Genomic DNA, 16,306 nt, shown 5'->3' on the forward strand with positions numbered 1-16,306 from the left:
TCACATAAGTGATGTTAGCTGATGAAGATGATCTTATAGATCAAAACGTATCAGATCTCCTAAGCCTGTGTTTACCAGACTTTATTTTTCGGCATTTATCCAAAAACCCTTCAAAAACTACATTAATTTCCACATAGGCCTTGGCCAACAAGCCTTGGTGGATTTAGTGTCTACAAAAAGACGCCATTACTATTGCTCTCTATAGGCCCTTCATGATCCCAATGCATTTAAAAACTACACCATGTCAAGTCCAGTAGAAATGTTGTTTGGGACAGTGAGAAAAACAGTTAACATTGGACCCTGTCTTAGCCAATGAATAGAACCCAGAGTTTTACCTGACCAGGTCAAGAGAACAGGAAAAACTCTGGCCCCCTGAAAAGATGTATGAATTTTGCCACATCACTTTTGAACCTGTGGTGCCAGCTCTGAGTCGGTTGCTTCAGCCTTACCACACAAACGAGCCCATTGATTACTCTTAACCTTATGCCTAGCCCTAAACTTAAATTAAGACCAAAAAGCACATTTTTGTTTTCAAAAATCTTTTCGATTTAGCCAATTTGACTTTGTGGTTGTGGTAACTAGTGGAAACCATTGGTATTGGTACTGATTTTTTCTCTGCTCCACCCACCCACTGTTTAGCCCAATGAAAAATCTCCAAATCAACCGTAACTATGGCGTTTCCAGGAAGTGATCCCCAACCGGAATTATTCCAACCGCCTCCCCAACATGACATGAGGGCCCATCGCACCATGCGTACTTGCAAGAATCAACCGGCTTGAGTGGAGCTACTACTCAACAACGTCAGGTCTGACGACAACTACCTAATAGCTGTCATTTGAGAGATAAAGTGCAGACAGAACGGCGCTTTGGGGCAAGTACAGTTGCGTGTTTTTGAGTGGTCATTTTGGGGATTTGGTGTTTGGTCCATATGCATCATTATCTTTCTAATAAATTTGACATTATTCAGCAATACTTGAGCAGGTGGACTCTAGGGCCTGAGTAGGATTTAAAAGCCAGGACATTTTCCAACCGAGATAGACACATCACCCGGTTGCTGACTAGATCAATTGGACCATTATTATCGTCCTTGCTGTTGTGGAAATAGTTTTTTTTATGTTGCTATATTTGTCTTGAGCCTTAACACAATTCGCCCGTGTTAACTCGTTATCGCAGTCCATCTTTTAATGCTGCTACTACTACTACCCTTCCAGGTCCTGGATAGACAACGGAAGAAATGGCGGACGACCCCAACGCAGCGGATAGGAACGTGGAGATATGGAAGATAAAGAAGTTGATCAAAAGTCTGGAAGCTGCTCGGGGGTACGTGTGGACATGACAAGTGCATGGGGTTGTCAGTGACTTTCTTCGTCTCATTGAACCACTAAACAAGGGGCTAACTTAGTAGCTAACTAGCTACTACCTATGTGGAAGCTAGTACAAGGCCCATACAAATTAACGTTAGCTATCTAGCAAATGACGTTAATAGTTTTAGTATTAATTTCAACGCATAACTAGCTAGTTAGCTAACCAGCTAGATAACGTGGCATTGATCTACGTTCCGTAACGTTAGCTAGCTTGCTATTAGTTGTGTAACTAGAATGACTTCTTTACCTTCAGCTACCAAGCTGGCAATGCGTACTAGTGGTATCTGACATTCACAGTTCGCTAGCTGATAATACAATCTGAATCTACACTTGGTTTTGATTTTAACAATCTCATAGCTGATGCCCAACGCTATCAAGCTTGTCTTTACATAAAAAATTGAGTGACAGTGGGCAATGTTGCTGCTTTAAAGTAAAATGTGATGTAATTTAAGGCAGATTTTTGCTGACCAAGTCTTTACCAGTCAGTGTCACATAAATAGGCCTTTAATAGCTGGCAATAGACCTGTCACTCAGCCAGAGTAGCTGACAATGTAGTTTAATTTAGAGCAAAGGGTCAAGCAATTCCTAAGCGTTACTTTGACCTACTTGACCCTGCATCCAACTCGGGAACTTTGCTTTGCTAAATTCCACACCTGACCTGTGCATGAGCACTCTTTTGCCCTGGGTGGTTATCTATATAGTCCAGTGGGTGAAATTGTTTAATGAATTCAGTCAGTGTACAGAATACTGTGACCTTCACCCCCTTGACAAGGAACAGCAATAAGTTTGTTTTGTCAACATGGTGGGCAAAACAAAAATGTGGAAATATGAAGACTGGCAAGGTCACGCTCCCATTAGGCCTGTAGTAATGTCCTCATCTGAACCTGCCATAAGAGCTTGCCTTAGAGCGGTCGGGTTTGATGCTATAGTTGAATTAAAAAGGACATGCCTGGCTTGCTTGGGAGAACAGGATACATCTACATATAGGGCAGGTTAAGCAAGTCATGGCCTGTGGTTTCTGTATAGCCCAGTGGGTCAAGTTGGTTTACTCAGTGCACAAACTACTGTGACCTTCACCCTCTTGACTAGGTACAGCAACAAGTTTGTAATGTCAACATGGTGGTCAAAACCAAAACAACGTGGAAATACTACTTGGGCAAGGTCACACTCTCACTATAAAAACGTCCATATCTTTTTACAATCAGGGCCAAGTCTTAATGCTATGTATGTTTTTGTAGGTATGTGTTAGTGCTTTAATACAGTACTAACAAGTAATTGTTAAAATATCTTTCATGCAAAAAATCTCTGGTTGGTAATTAAGTCAGTCTGGATGCGCCAGCGCTCGCGCACGTCTGGATGCGCCAGCGCCAGCGTGCATGTCTGTACATACGCGTGGGAGATATGACGATTAGGAAAATCGCTGCTGGGCTAAGATATGTTCCCTGCAAGCTTGATCTGATTGATGTTAATTATCTTGTGTTGAGTTCACCTTGTGTAGAACTACCTGATTTAAAAGCATTTGCAGAAACCTAAAATATTAAAACTGTTCATATTCTTGTGTTGAGAACATTTGTAACTCTGTTACCAACACTATTACATTTGTAAGCCTGTAAAAATGTTTTTTTATGTAGATGCTAGTCATAGCGTGCCCTTCACCTACTTTAGTAATTTCCTCGTCTGAAAACCGGTCGTAAGAACTTGCTTTAGAGCAGTCGGGTTTGATGCTATACTTGTATGAAAAGAACATGCTTTGTTAAACAGGACTCCTCTACATGAAAGGCAGGTTAAGCAAGACAACCTGTGGTTCCTTTTTGAAAATATATTTATATATTTTTGTGTACTTTTTCGTGAAATCCAATTGGTGCAACTCCCGTACGGTGCAACTCCCGTACGGACTCGGGAGAGGCGAAGGTAGAGATCCATGCGTCTTCCGAAACACGACTCTGCCAAGCCGCACTGATTCTTGACACAGTGCTCGCTTAACCCGGAAGCCAGCCACACCAATGTGTCCAAGGAAACACAGTACAACAGGCGACCGTGTCAGCGTGCATGCTAGAGCTCGATGGGACAAGGATATCCCGGCCAGCCAAACCCTCCCCAAACCGAGACAGCGCTGGGACAATTGTGCGCCGCCTCATGGGTCTACTGGTCGCGGCCTGCTGTGACACAGCCCGGGATCGAACTCGAATCTGTAGTGACGCCTCAAGCACTGCTGCGCCACTCGGGAGACCCATGTTCCCTGTTTTTACAAAGTTGTAAAAGTTTCAATAAATAGCTTGCAGACATCATTTTGCCTGAGTTACTGTGCAACTTATTTAACAACTCAAAGGAAGTGTTAGAATATGCCTTGTTTTTAAAAGGGTTTAATGCAATTGATCTCCTCTCAGGAATGGCACGAGTATGATATCCCTGATCATCCCGCCTAAGGACCAGATCTCCAGAGTGGCCAAGATGTTGGCTGATGAGTTTGGCACTGCATCCAACATTAAAAGCAGAGTCAACAGGCTCTCTGTGCTTGGAGCCATCACCTCTGTACAGCAGAGACTCAAACTCTACCATAAAGGTGTGTGAAGTCAGGTTGTAACTATCATCTCTCCTGTATGAAGTAATTTGGGGTGGTCCTGGCTGTGTTATGGCCATTTCTCCATTCATTTTATTGGTCTAGAATACCAGCATTTCGCTACACCCACAACAACTGCTAAACACATGTGTGACCAATACATTTTGATTTGATCTCTGAGCTCTACCTTATTTTTTTACCCTGCAGTGCCTCCCAACGGCTTGGTTGTGTACTGTGGCACCATTGTGACTGATGAGGGCAAAGAGAAAAAAGTCAATATCGACTTTGAGCCTTTTAAACCCATCAACACTTCTCTGTATCTCTGTGACAACAAGTTCCACACAGAGGTAAGGTTGTTCAACACCCCTCTGTCCATTATTTTCCCACCTCACTATATATTTCTCATTGGCCCATTTGACTGGGAAATACGGAGTTTTGCATTGCACAATTGAAACAACACTTCTGACGGTATCAGGATTGTGTTGCTTGTTTTGGTGAAGAAACTTGGCTTTGTGTGTGTGTGTGTAGTGTGAAGTTAGGCATAGCCAATACAGTCAAAATATTGACCACCTTTCTAATTAGATTTAAAAAATGATATTATATGCATTTTCTGTCTCTCTTCCAGGCTCTTACAGCATTGCTCTCAGATGACAGCAAGTTTGGTTTCATTGTGATTGATGGAAGTGGCGCCCTCTTCGGAACCCTACAGGGCAACACCAGGGAGGTGCTGCATAAGTTCACAGTGGACCTACCCAAGAAGCACGGTAAAAGCCCTTCATTCACATACACTCATGAACACAATTACAGCCTGTCCCCACACAACCATGTATAACAAACAGTTCTCTTTCAGGCAGAGGAGGACAGTCTGCCTTGCGTTTTGCTCGTTTGAGGATGGAGAAGAGACATAACTACGTGCGGAAGGTGGCAGAGACGGCAGCCACGCTTTTTTTGTGCAACGACAAGGTCAACGTAGCAGGCATGGTCTTAGCTGGTTCAGCTGACTTCAAGACGGAGCTCAGCCAGTCAGACATGTTTGACCCGGTCAGTAACTCCAGACCCACTGTTCCAGGTCTTTCTGGTGCCATTGTCAGCATTGCCATTGTAGCATTTATATGGCTGATATGTGATCTGTTTGTTGACTGATGAATGTCTGACTCATGTCCATTCAGAGGCTTCAAGCTAAGATCCTGAAGCTGGTTGACATATCATATGGTGGGGAGAATGGGTTCAACCAGGCCATTGAACTGTCCGCAGAAGTGCTTACCAATGTCAAATTCATCCAGGAGAAGAAACTAATAGGTACTTGTATTCAGTACAGCTGATCTGTTGTTAATTTGCATGAATGTCTACTCTGATATCTGTCATGAGTGCTTGAGTGTCTCTCTGGCATAGACATGATCCATCCTGCTTGTCATATTGATAATATAGAGGACCCTTTCTCCCAGGACGATACTTTGATGAGATCAGCCAGGATACGGGGAAGTACTGCTTTGGGGTGGAAGACACACTGAAAGCCATGGAAATGGGTGCTGTTGAGATACTGATTGTTTATGAGAACCTGGATACCATGAGATACATCCTACGTTGCCACGGAGCAGAGGGACTTGCTATGGCGGAGAAGGGTACCGGTATGTAAATGTGCTCGACACACACTACAAAATGCATCCAGTTGAGGGATTCTTGTCTTAACATGTTTTTATTTCTTGCCCCTCTCTGTTCTGTTCAACCTCTTCTACTGATCCAGATGAGAAGACGTTGTATTTGACGCCAGAGCAGGAGAAAGACAAGTCTCACTTCACAGACAAAGAGGTCAGTGAGGAGTCATTCTCTTTCCATAATCAACACAAGTGTATGAAGGAATATCTGTTGTGGTCCCAGATTTTCTAGAGGACCTTAAAATGTGATGTAAGCAAAATTGAAGAGATATTACATCTACTTCCTGTGTTCGCATCCACCACTTTTACATAGAGAATTCTCATCACAAAAGGATCTCCTCCAATTTTTCCTGTTCAACTTTTTGGTTGTGGGTTTATTTCTACAGACTGGTCAGGACCATGAGCTGATCGAGAGCTTGCCATTACTTGAATGGTTCGCCAACAGCTATAAGAAGTTTGGAGCCTGTCTGGAGATTGTCACTGACAAGAGCCAAGAAGGATCCCAGTTTGTCAAAGGCTTTGGTGGAATTGGTGGTAAGGGTTTAAGTATACATTCATAACTAAATGCTTTTACTATTTTGGGTGGGTTTATTCTGGGTTCATGCAAATGAATAAAAATATCAGTGTAGATTGGCTGTGTAATGCACCTCTGCAGAGTAATTATACTGAACAAAAATATAAATGCAACAACTTCAAAGATTTTAGAGTTACAGTTCATATAAGGAAATCAGTCCATTTAAATGAATACATTAGGCCCTAATCATGGATTTCACATGACTGGTAATACAGATACCTTAAAAATGGGCATCTCAAAATGCAATAGTTTGTGTTTGTCTGTAGCGTATGCTTGCCCATACCATAACCCCACCATGGGGCACTCTGTTTACAATGTTGACGTCAACAAATCACTCGCCCACACGATACCATACACGTGGACTGCGGTTGTGAGGCCGGTTGGGCGTACTGCCAAATTCTCTAAAACTACGGAGGTGGCTTATGGTAAAGAAATTAACATTAAATTCTCTGGCAACTGTTCCGGTGGACATTCCTGCATTCTGCATGCCAATTGTACGCTCCCTCAACTTGAGACATCTGGCATTGTGTTGTGGAACAAAACTGCATATTTGAGTGGCCTTTTATTGTCCCTAGCACAAGGTGCACCTGTGTAATGATCATGCTTTTTAACCAGGTTCTTGATATGCCACACCTGTCAGGTGGATGGATTATCTTGGCAAAGAAGAAATGCTCATTAACAGGGATGTAAACAAATTTGTGCACAACATTGGAGAGAAATAAGCTTTTTGTGTATGGATTTTTGGGATCTTTTATTTTAGCTCAATTAACAAGGGACCAACGCTTTACATGTTATGTTTATTTTATTTTTACAGGGATCTTGCGGTACAGGGTGGATTTCCAGGCCATAGAGTACCAAGGAGAAGACGATGAGTTATTTGATTTGGATGACTACTAGGTAGTTGAGACTGACGCGAGGAAAAAAATGAATTCATCAATTGGAAGGCTTTCCCTGATTTGACCGAGACTGGTGGAGGGGAAAGCAAGTCGTCAGGAGAGAGACCTAGAATTTCAAACAAAAGAGATAGACGTGATACCTGACTTGAAGCAGTGACTCCATCTCCTGGTTGGATGGAGCTTGTCTTGGTTTGTTTCTCTCCACTTAATGACGGATTCAAAGTGACTGACAGCAAGGCCATGCTCCTCCTGCCTGCTTGGCCTGCTCAAGGCCACACTGATAGAAACCTGTTTTTCTCATCACTCCCTACTTTCTTCTTACTAACTCAATTTCCCGATCTATCTTTTTGTCTTTTTTTACTTGCTGCTGTTGTTTTATGAGATTCTGATTTATTTTGTTTTTCTTTTTTAAATAAAATGTATATAGTGGGCAGGGAAAAAATAATTCAATTGGAACTGCTTGACTTCCATATCCTGCCTCCTATCTTTAATTCAGTACCTGCTTTGTTTTGTCCCATTTTCCCCTCTGCTAATTTATCCACTGTTACAGGTGCTGTACTCTGAGCCTATACTGTTCTCTTGTACCTGTTTTCATTTCGAGGACTTGTGTCCTTTATTACTCATACAGACTTCCCAGAGCTGAGATTTAGAACTGTACAGCTACATCGTCTGTTTTTATATTGCCTTGTACACTACACACCCTCACCAATCTGTCTCATTCAGTATAATGAACCATGCCCTCAGTGCTGTGCACCATGCATACTTTCATGTTCCCCAGAGGCATCTGTGTCCAATGTTAACTGTGATTGATTGTCTGAATTGCACAGTGACAGAAACTGACCAATCTGAGAGCTAGTGTGGTTGTTGTCAGGCAGTTGTGTGTGTGTGGCTTGACTTCCAGGCATATTACTGGTATGAGTAATCCTCTAGTTCTATTGACATCAATTGAAACCTGTTCAGTTTTATTATTTTGAGTATGATTGTACTGGATGTGAACTGTACTGGCTCTAATTGTCTGAGTGAGTTTTGTTGATTGGCTATCCTAATTTGAATGTGGATACTGCCAATACAAAAGTTGAGTGCAGCCCCCCCCCCCCCCAAGAACATCTGAACACTGTCTCATCTTTCCCCTACTGTTAGATACTGTTGGGTTGGAAGACTCCTGCCTAGCTGTTTCTCCCTACCAAAAAAATTCATTCACAGAACATTTTGGTCAGAGGCACTGGATGTTTATTTGGGGGTCTTTGTGGCCTGCATGGTCTAAAAAAAGAAATTGTCAGCCTGAATGTGAGCTATATATATATATATATATATATATATATATATATATATATATATATATATATATATATATAAAAAAAAAAGCTTTAAGGGCCTCGACTATTGTCTGAATCTGGCATGTAAGAAAGGTGATGTGATGGTTCTCCATAGTTCCTTTTGGGGCACAGTGAGCAGTTTTATCTAGTTATGAATGTGATGAGTCTACTTTGCAACATCAAGCCCATATTATGACATTTTCTAGATTTCATCTGTCACCGTTTTGTATGAGACGTATTAAATGTCCTCATTGTTTGCAAGTCTGGTGTCAAGACTTTTGGTTGTCCCAGTGGATGTCCTATATTTTCAGAAAATTAAGATTGTGGGACATATTTCTGCATATGACCTTTTTTTTTTTACCTTTATTTTAGACAAGTCAGTTAAGAACATTTTTACTTACAATGACTGCTTACCCTGGCCTAACCCAGATGACGCTGGGCCAATTGTGATTGGGAGCCGCAAAATGCGACTCCCAATCATGGCCAGTTGTGATACAACCTGGAATCGAACCAGGGCCTGTATTTTTTTTTTTTCTTCTCACCTTTATTTAACCAGGTAGGTCAGTTGAGAACAATTCTCATTTACAACTGTGACCTGGCCAAGATAAAGCAGAGCAGTGCAACACAACACAGTTACACATGGAATAAACAAACATACAGTCAATAGAAAATGTATATACAGTGTGTGCAAGGGAGGTAAGGCAATAAATAGGCCATAGTGGAGAAATAATTACAATTTAGCAATTAAACACTTGAGTGATAGATTTGCAGAAGATGAATGTGCAAGTAAATGACAGTATGGGGATGAGGTAGTTGGATGGGCTATTTACAGATGGGTTATGTACAGGTGCAGTGATCTGTGAGCTGCTCTGACAGATGGTGCTTAAAGTTAGTGACGGAGATATGAGTCTTCAGCTTCAGTAATTTTTGCAAGTCGTTCCAGTCATTGGCAGCAGAGAATTGGAAGGAAAGGCGGCCAAAGGAGGAATTGGCTTTGGGGGTGACCAGTGATACCTGCTGCAGCGCATGCTACGGTTGGGTGCTGCTATGGTGACCAGTGAGCTGAGATAAGGTGGGGCTTTACCTAGCAAAGACTTATAGATGACCTGGAGACAGTGGGTTTGGCGACGAATATGAAGCGAGGGCCAGCCAACGAGAGCATACAGGTCGCAGTGGTGGGTAGTATATGAGCCTTTGGTGACAAAACGGATGGCACTGTGATAGACTGCATCCAATTTGCTGTGTAGAGTGTTGGATGCTATTTTGTAAATTACATTGCCGAAGTCAAGGATCGGTAGGATCGTCAGTTTTACGAGGGTATGTTTGGCAGCATGAGTGAAGGATGCTTTGTTGCGAAATAGGAAGCCGATTCTAGATTTAATTTTGGATTGGAGATGCTTAATGTGAGTCTGGAAGGAGAGTTTACAATCTAACCAGACACCTAGGTATTTGTAGTTGTCCACATTATTCTAAGTCAGAACCGTCCAGAGTAGTGATGCTGGTTGGGCGGGCAGGTGCAGGCAGCGATCGGTTGAAGAGCATGCATTTAGTTTTACTTGCATTTAAGAGCAGTTGGAGGCCATAGAAGGAGTGTTGTATGGCATTGAAGCTCGTCTGGAGGTTAGTTAAGTGTCCAAAGAAGGGCCAGAAGAAAACGGAATGGTGTCGTCTGCGTAGAGGTGGATCAGGGAATCGCCAGGAGCAAGAGCGACGTCATTGATTTATACAGAGAAAAGAGTCGGCCCGAGAATTGAACCCTGTGGCACCCCCATAGACTGCCAGAGGTACGAACAACAGGCCCTCCGATTTGACACACTGAACTCTATTTGAGAAGTAGTTGGTGAAGCAGGCGAGGCAGTCATTTGAGAAACCAAGGCTGTTGAGTCTGCCGATAAGAATGTGGTGATTGACAGAGTCGAAAGCCTTGGCCAGGTGGATGAATACAGCTGCACAATATTGTCTCTTATCGATGGCGGTTATGATATCGTTTAGGACCTTGAGCGTGGCTGAGGTGCACCCATGACCAGCTCGGAAACCAGATTGCATAGCGGAGAAGGTACGGTGGGATTCGAAATGGTTGGTGATCTGTTTGTTAACTTGGCTTTCAAAGTCCTTAGAAAGGCAGGGTAGGATGGATATAGGTCTGTAACAGTTTGGGTCTAGAGTGTCTCCCCCTTTGAAGAGGAGGAAGACTGTGGCAGTTTTCCAATCTTTGGGTATCTCAGATGATACGAAAGAGAGGTTGAACAGGCTAGTAATAGGGGTTGCAACAATTGCGGCAGATCATTTTAGAAAGAGAGGGTCCAGATTGTCTAGCCCGGCTGATTTCTAGGGGTCCAGATTTTGCAGCTCTTTCAGAACATTGGCCATCTGGAGTAGTAACACCTCTAGCCCTTTCTTGTGTTTATTTCAGGGGTGTGCTGTTTGATTCAGGGCTTATTCAGTACACATCAAGTAAATATTGCCTTTTGCATTGTTTTCAATAGGAATTGTTCAGTGTGTTGGTACATCACTGATCTGTGAATAATACACTATTCTCTTCACTGCTAAAAGGGAAATGTGTTATATTAATCAATGTCCAGCCCTTGCCAACATAATAATTGGTAAGTAGAATGCATCATTATACTACCATAGCTATAAAGAGTTAAGCCAATTTGTATTTATTTAATGATCAATCATCTCCCAGGCACAGTATAGACTCGCTACTCTTTACATCATGAAGGATTGTTGTAACTAGTCTTTTCGAAGTGGAAGTCATTTATAGATCACACAATCTGCGCAGCACCCTGCTCAGGTAGACCCTCGAACAAGCACACAACCTCTATGGCTTAGCAGCAGAAAAGAGCCAACCACGAAATAGCACATGACAACAACACCCTCATAATGTTTCGACCAACCAAGTGCATCTGTGCTTGGGTGAACCCCTCCCCAATCCTGTCTTCTGTGACGTCATATCAGCTGCAGGCCGACGCAGGGCTGGGTTTCCATTTTTCGCAGCGAGTGAGTTTCGGGGAACAAGAATATGGAGCCGGAGATGGAGGACAAAACGTTGGAGCAGATGGTGAGTTTTGAATCGGATTACTCGCTGCCTCAGTATTGATGTGAACGTGTGTCGGAGGACGTAATATGGTAGTACCAACCGAGAGCGGTTTCGATCGAAAGGAGTTGGAACCGACCGAGGGTCGAGATGACAGACAAAATAGATGCTAAATTGCGTTAGCTAGTAGTTACCTAGGCTAGCGAGCAGAGGTAGGGCCCAATGTCCGTGATCTAACATTAACCAGTGGCTTATGATTAATTATTCTAGTTATCAGCATAATGTTTTTGGGAATGATTGGGAAGCGAGTGATTATCATCCGAATTATAATTTAAAGGTCGACATGACGAAGATTGAGTCGGCAAGTAATAGTAGAGGGCCGTGAAGTGGCCCCGTCAGATGCTAGCTAGTTACGGTTAACCAGTTTAACTCGTTATGAAGGAAAGTAAACTAGGCGATTGGATCTCACTGAGTCTCCGCAGCGCCATTTGTCCGGCTCAAACAAGTTAACGTTAACCACAGGACAAGTTATCAGATCAAACCTAAAGTTAGGCTTAAGATGAATGTACCGGTTATTGAGCACCTAACTAGCGATTTGTCTTGTTAGGTAAGATAGCTACCCAGATAGAAATGTATTCCTTGCTAACGTTAACTAAAACAGACACTCCCCACCCGAGCACTGAAATTCAGTGTCTGGCATTGTGAATAAATGGCATTTTAAAACTGCGCAGAAGGAAATAACGTTGGTTAACTACCGGTAAAGCGAACGTCAGTTAACTAAGTCACTACTACGTTATGTTGAAGCAAACGGACGGAGTTACAGCTACATTTTACGAGTAGGTAGGTAGCAAGTCCGTATGACAATCTCATCAGGGAAAAATTAGCAAGGCTAACTGGGTTCGTTATTCAGAATGATACAAAGGGTTGTTTGGATCGTGGATGTTGCTTGTGGGACAACTTCCGCCGCCATACCAGCCGACGACGTGGTATGTCCACTGTCCCGCAGCCCAGGCAGGAAATTCATAACCTTCATCTTCCTCGGAAAAAAGCGTCTACACAATATTTTTCCATACTACTATTTGGTTTGCAACAGTTGAGTTTGTCTCAACCTACCTGTGCAACAGTGTATCATTTTACAAACGTGTTCTCCCACTGCAGTAGACAAGCTAGCCCAAGAATGAAGGTGACACTAATATTTCCAAGGGCCTGGACACCAGTATCTCGATAATATTTAGTATCGCTGCAACAAAACGGAAGTGGATTTAACTTCTTTAGGAAACAGCCCTATGTTGTAATCCAGGCTGCAGTCCAAACACTTAAAAGACACCCTATCCCCCCCAGCCCACAAATGAAGTGGAGACTTCTGATGACTCTGACGAGTATACACTTGTAGAGGGGGGAAGGAATTATTTTAAAAAAATATATATATTTTTTTACTTAATTACTTAATCCTATCCCAGGTATTCCTTAAAGAGGTGGGGTTTCAGGTGTCTCCGGAAGGTGGTGATTGACTCCGCTGTCGTGAGGGAGCTTGTTCCACCATTGGGGTGTCAGAGCAGCGAACAGTTTTGACTGGGCTGAGCGGGAACTGTGCTTCCGCAGAGGTAGGGAGGCGAGCAGGCCAGAGGTGGATGAACGCAGTGCCCTTCTTTGGGTGTAGGGACTGATCAGAGCCTGAAGGTACGGAGGTGCTGTTCCCCTCACAGCTCCGTAGGCAAGCACCATGGTCTTGTAGCAGATGCGAGCTTCAACTGGAAGCCAGTGGAGGTGAGCGGGGTGACGTGAGAGAACTTGGGAAGGTTGAACACCAGACGGGCTGCGGCGTTCTGGATGAGTTGTAGGGGTTTGATGGCACAGGCAGGGAGCCCCGCCAACAGCGAGTTGCAGTAATCCAGACGGGAGATGACAAGTGCCTGGATTAGGACCTGCGCCGCTTCCTGTGTGAGGCAGGGTCGTACTCTGCAAATGTTGTAGAGCATGAACCTACAGGATCGGGTCACCGCCTTGATGTTAGCAGAGAATGACAGGGTGTTGTCCAGGGTCACGCCAAGGCTCTTAGCACTCTGGGAGGAGGACACGATGGAGTTGTCAACCGTGATGGCGAGATCATGGAATGGGCAGTCCTTCCCCGGGAGGAAGAGCAGCTCCGTCTTGCCGAGGTTCAGCTTGAGGTGGTGATCCGTCATCCACACTGATATGTCTGCCAGAGATGCGATTCGCCACCTGGTTATCAGAAGGGGGAAAGGAGAAGATTAATTGTGTGTCGTCTGCGTAGCAATGATAGGAGAGACCATGTGAGGATATGACAGAGCCAAGTGACTTGGTGTATAGCGAGAATAGGAGAGGGCCTAGAACTGAGCCCTGGGGGACAACAGTGGTGAGAGCGCGTGGTGCGGAGACGGATTCTCGCCACGCCACCTGGTAGGAGCGACCTGTCAGGTAGGATGCAATCCAAGAGTGAGCCATGCCGGAGATGCCCAACTCGGAGAGGGTGGAGAGGATCTGATGGTTCACAGTATCAAAGGCAGCAGATAGGTCTAGAAGGATGAGAGCAGAGGAGAGAGAGTTAGCTTTAGCAGTCTCAGTTGAATGACCAGTCTTGAAACCTGACTGATTTGGATCAAGAAGGTAATTCTGAGAGAGATGGCAAGAGAGCTGGCCAAGGACGGCACGCTCAAGAGTTTTGGAGAGGAAAGAAAGAAAGAAGGGATACTGGTCTGTAGTTGTTGACATCGGAGGGATCGAGTGTAGGTTTTTTGAGAAGGGGTGCAACTCTCGCTCTCTTGAAGACGGAAGGGACGTAGCCAGCGGTCAAGGATGAGTTGATTAGCGGGGTGAGGTAAGGGAGAAGGTCTCCGGAAATGGTCTGGAGAAGAGAGGAGGGGATAGGGTCAAGCGGGCAGGTTGTTGGGCGGCCGGCCGTCACAAGTCGCAAGATTTCATCTGGAGAGAGAGGGGAGAAAGAGGTCAAAGCATAGGGTAGGGCAGTGTGAGCAGGACCAGCGGTGTCGTTTGACTTAACAAACGAGGATCGGATGTCGTCAACCTTCTTTTCAAAATGGTTGACAAAGTCGTTCGCAGAGAGAGAGAGAGAGAGAGAGAGAGAGAGGGGGGGGGGGGAGGAGGATTCAGGAGGGAGGAGAAGGTGGCAAAGAGCTTCCTAGGGTTAGAGGCAGATGCTTGGAATTTAGAGTGGTAGAAAGTGGCTTTAGCAGCAGAAACAGAGGAAGAAAATGTGGAGAGGATGGAGTGAAAAGATGCCAGGTCCGCAGGGAGGCTAATTTTCCTCCATTTCCGCTCGGCTGCCCGGAGCCCTGTTCTGTGAGCTCGCAATGAGTCGTCAAGCCACGGAGCAGGAGGGGAGGACCGAGCCGGCCGGTCGGATACATCAACCACAGAGGAATAAAAAAATATATATACAACTGGAATTTTAAACTTATCAAGAAATTCCCCATATGAGAGTGGATATCCATCCTCATTCAGTAACTGACCAACCAAAATAATTTTATTCTCAAACCAGTTATGAAAAAAGACTTATTTTTATATCGTATATCTCTGTTTCATATAAAGTATCTGTGAGGGGAAAAATTGTGTTTATACGCTAACATCCAAGCTAAAATTGCCTGCTTATGGAATTTGGCCAATTTTTCTGGGATTTTATCAACATCAAAATTACATTGAAGCAAAAATTCTAAACCACCAACAGTCAAATAAATACATAGGGAAGACATTCCAAATACTATTCTGGTTCTTAATATACTTCAAAATCCAATTTATTTTAAAAGTATTATTTAGAGTATTGAAATCTAAAACCTCAAGACCTTGTTCTTGGGTATTAGTGAGAATATCTTTCCGTAGATAGTGAGGCTTGTTCCTCCAAATAAAATTATAAAGAATCTTATCTAAGTCCTTTACAATTTTAGGGGATAATTCAAGTGATAACGAGACATAAACCGATCTGGATAACCCTTCAGCTTTGGACAATAAAACCCGACCGTATAACGAAATATCTCTCAGCAACCAGAGGTTCAATTTCTTCTTTGTTTTTTCAATGGGGTTAAAGTTTAATTCACTCCTTTGTTTTTCATCCTTGCATGTAACAATTCCAAGATAAGTAACCTTATCTTTAATTGGGATACCATATACTTCCTGTAAAACACAATCCGTGAGTGGAAATAAGACTGACTTATTGATATTAATTTTCAAACCCGAAACTAAGGAAAAGTCTTCAATACAGGAAACTGCTTCAGAAACCTCATTCCTGTCTCTCAAAAATATGGTGGTATCATCAGCCAGTTGATATAGTTTAAATTCATTGCCATGTGCTGAAACATCTTGAAAATTCCCTTTCTTGATATGAAGAGCCATAATTTGAGTAACCTATAAAAACCCCCAAAAACATATTGCTTTGAACATAAACTCATGTTCTACAGTGTAAAAAGCTTTATAAAAATCAACAAACATAAGAAAACGATCATCAATGATGAGGTCATTATAGTCAATCATATCTAAGATCAACCTAATGTTATTACTAATGTGTTGACCATGCATAAAACCAGATTGTTCTTCATCAATTATGATGCAAGCCTTGTTTCAACCGCTTAGCAAATACAAGGGCAAATAATTTCCCATTATTCAACTGGCTAATGGGTCTCCAGTTGTCTATATAAAGACTATCCTTATTAGGTTTGGGAATCAAAGTAATTACACCTTGCTTTAAGGAAGCCGGTAACTCCCCTTTTTCTATTGATTCTTGGAACATAGCAAGAATGAAAGGGATCAATTTATCATTGAATACTTTATAAAACTTGCTTATTAAACCATTTCCAGGGGACCTATTGTCCTTAAGGCTTTTAATACAGTCTCATCTCAATTTCAGATAACTCATCACAAAAATCCCTGAA

General features: G+C 43.1%; 2 protein-coding genes across 2 annotated transcripts in view; both read left to right on the forward strand.

Moving 5' to 3' along the window:
- Nucleotides 1-701: 701 nt before the first annotated feature.
- On the forward strand, nucleotides 702-8,626 carry LOC106568098 (eukaryotic peptide chain release factor subunit 1). Its single transcript, XM_014138129.3, has 11 exons — nucleotides 702-871; nucleotides 1,212-1,320; nucleotides 3,752-3,927; nucleotides 4,132-4,271; nucleotides 4,550-4,688; nucleotides 4,775-4,965; nucleotides 5,094-5,223; nucleotides 5,370-5,552; nucleotides 5,669-5,733; nucleotides 5,966-6,113; nucleotides 6,968-8,626. The coding sequence occupies exons 2-11, from the start codon at nucleotides 1,235-1,237 to the stop codon at nucleotides 7,048-7,050; spliced, it is 1,341 nt and encodes a 446-aa protein (XP_013993604.1). The 5' UTR covers nucleotides 702-871; nucleotides 1,212-1,234; the 3' UTR covers nucleotides 7,051-8,626.
- A 2,647-nt stretch (nucleotides 8,627-11,273) lies between these two features.
- The window catches only part of LOC106568099 (F-box and WD repeat domain-containing 11-B), a 38,810-nt gene continuing 33,777 nt past the window's right edge, over nucleotides 11,274-16,306 (forward strand). The window contains exon 1 of the mRNA XM_014138130.3: nucleotides 11,274-11,426. Coding sequence (XP_013993605.1) covers nucleotides 11,388-11,426 — 39 coding nt within the window. The 5' untranslated portion in view covers nucleotides 11,274-11,387. The remainder of the gene's footprint in view (nucleotides 11,427-16,306) is intronic.

The sequence above is a fragment of the Salmo salar genome, chromosome 13 (assembly GCF_965601325.2).
Source record: "Salmo salar chromosome 13, fSalSal1, whole genome shotgun sequence".
Taxonomy (NCBI): Eukaryota; Metazoa; Chordata; class Actinopteri; order Salmoniformes; family Salmonidae; genus Salmo; species Salmo salar.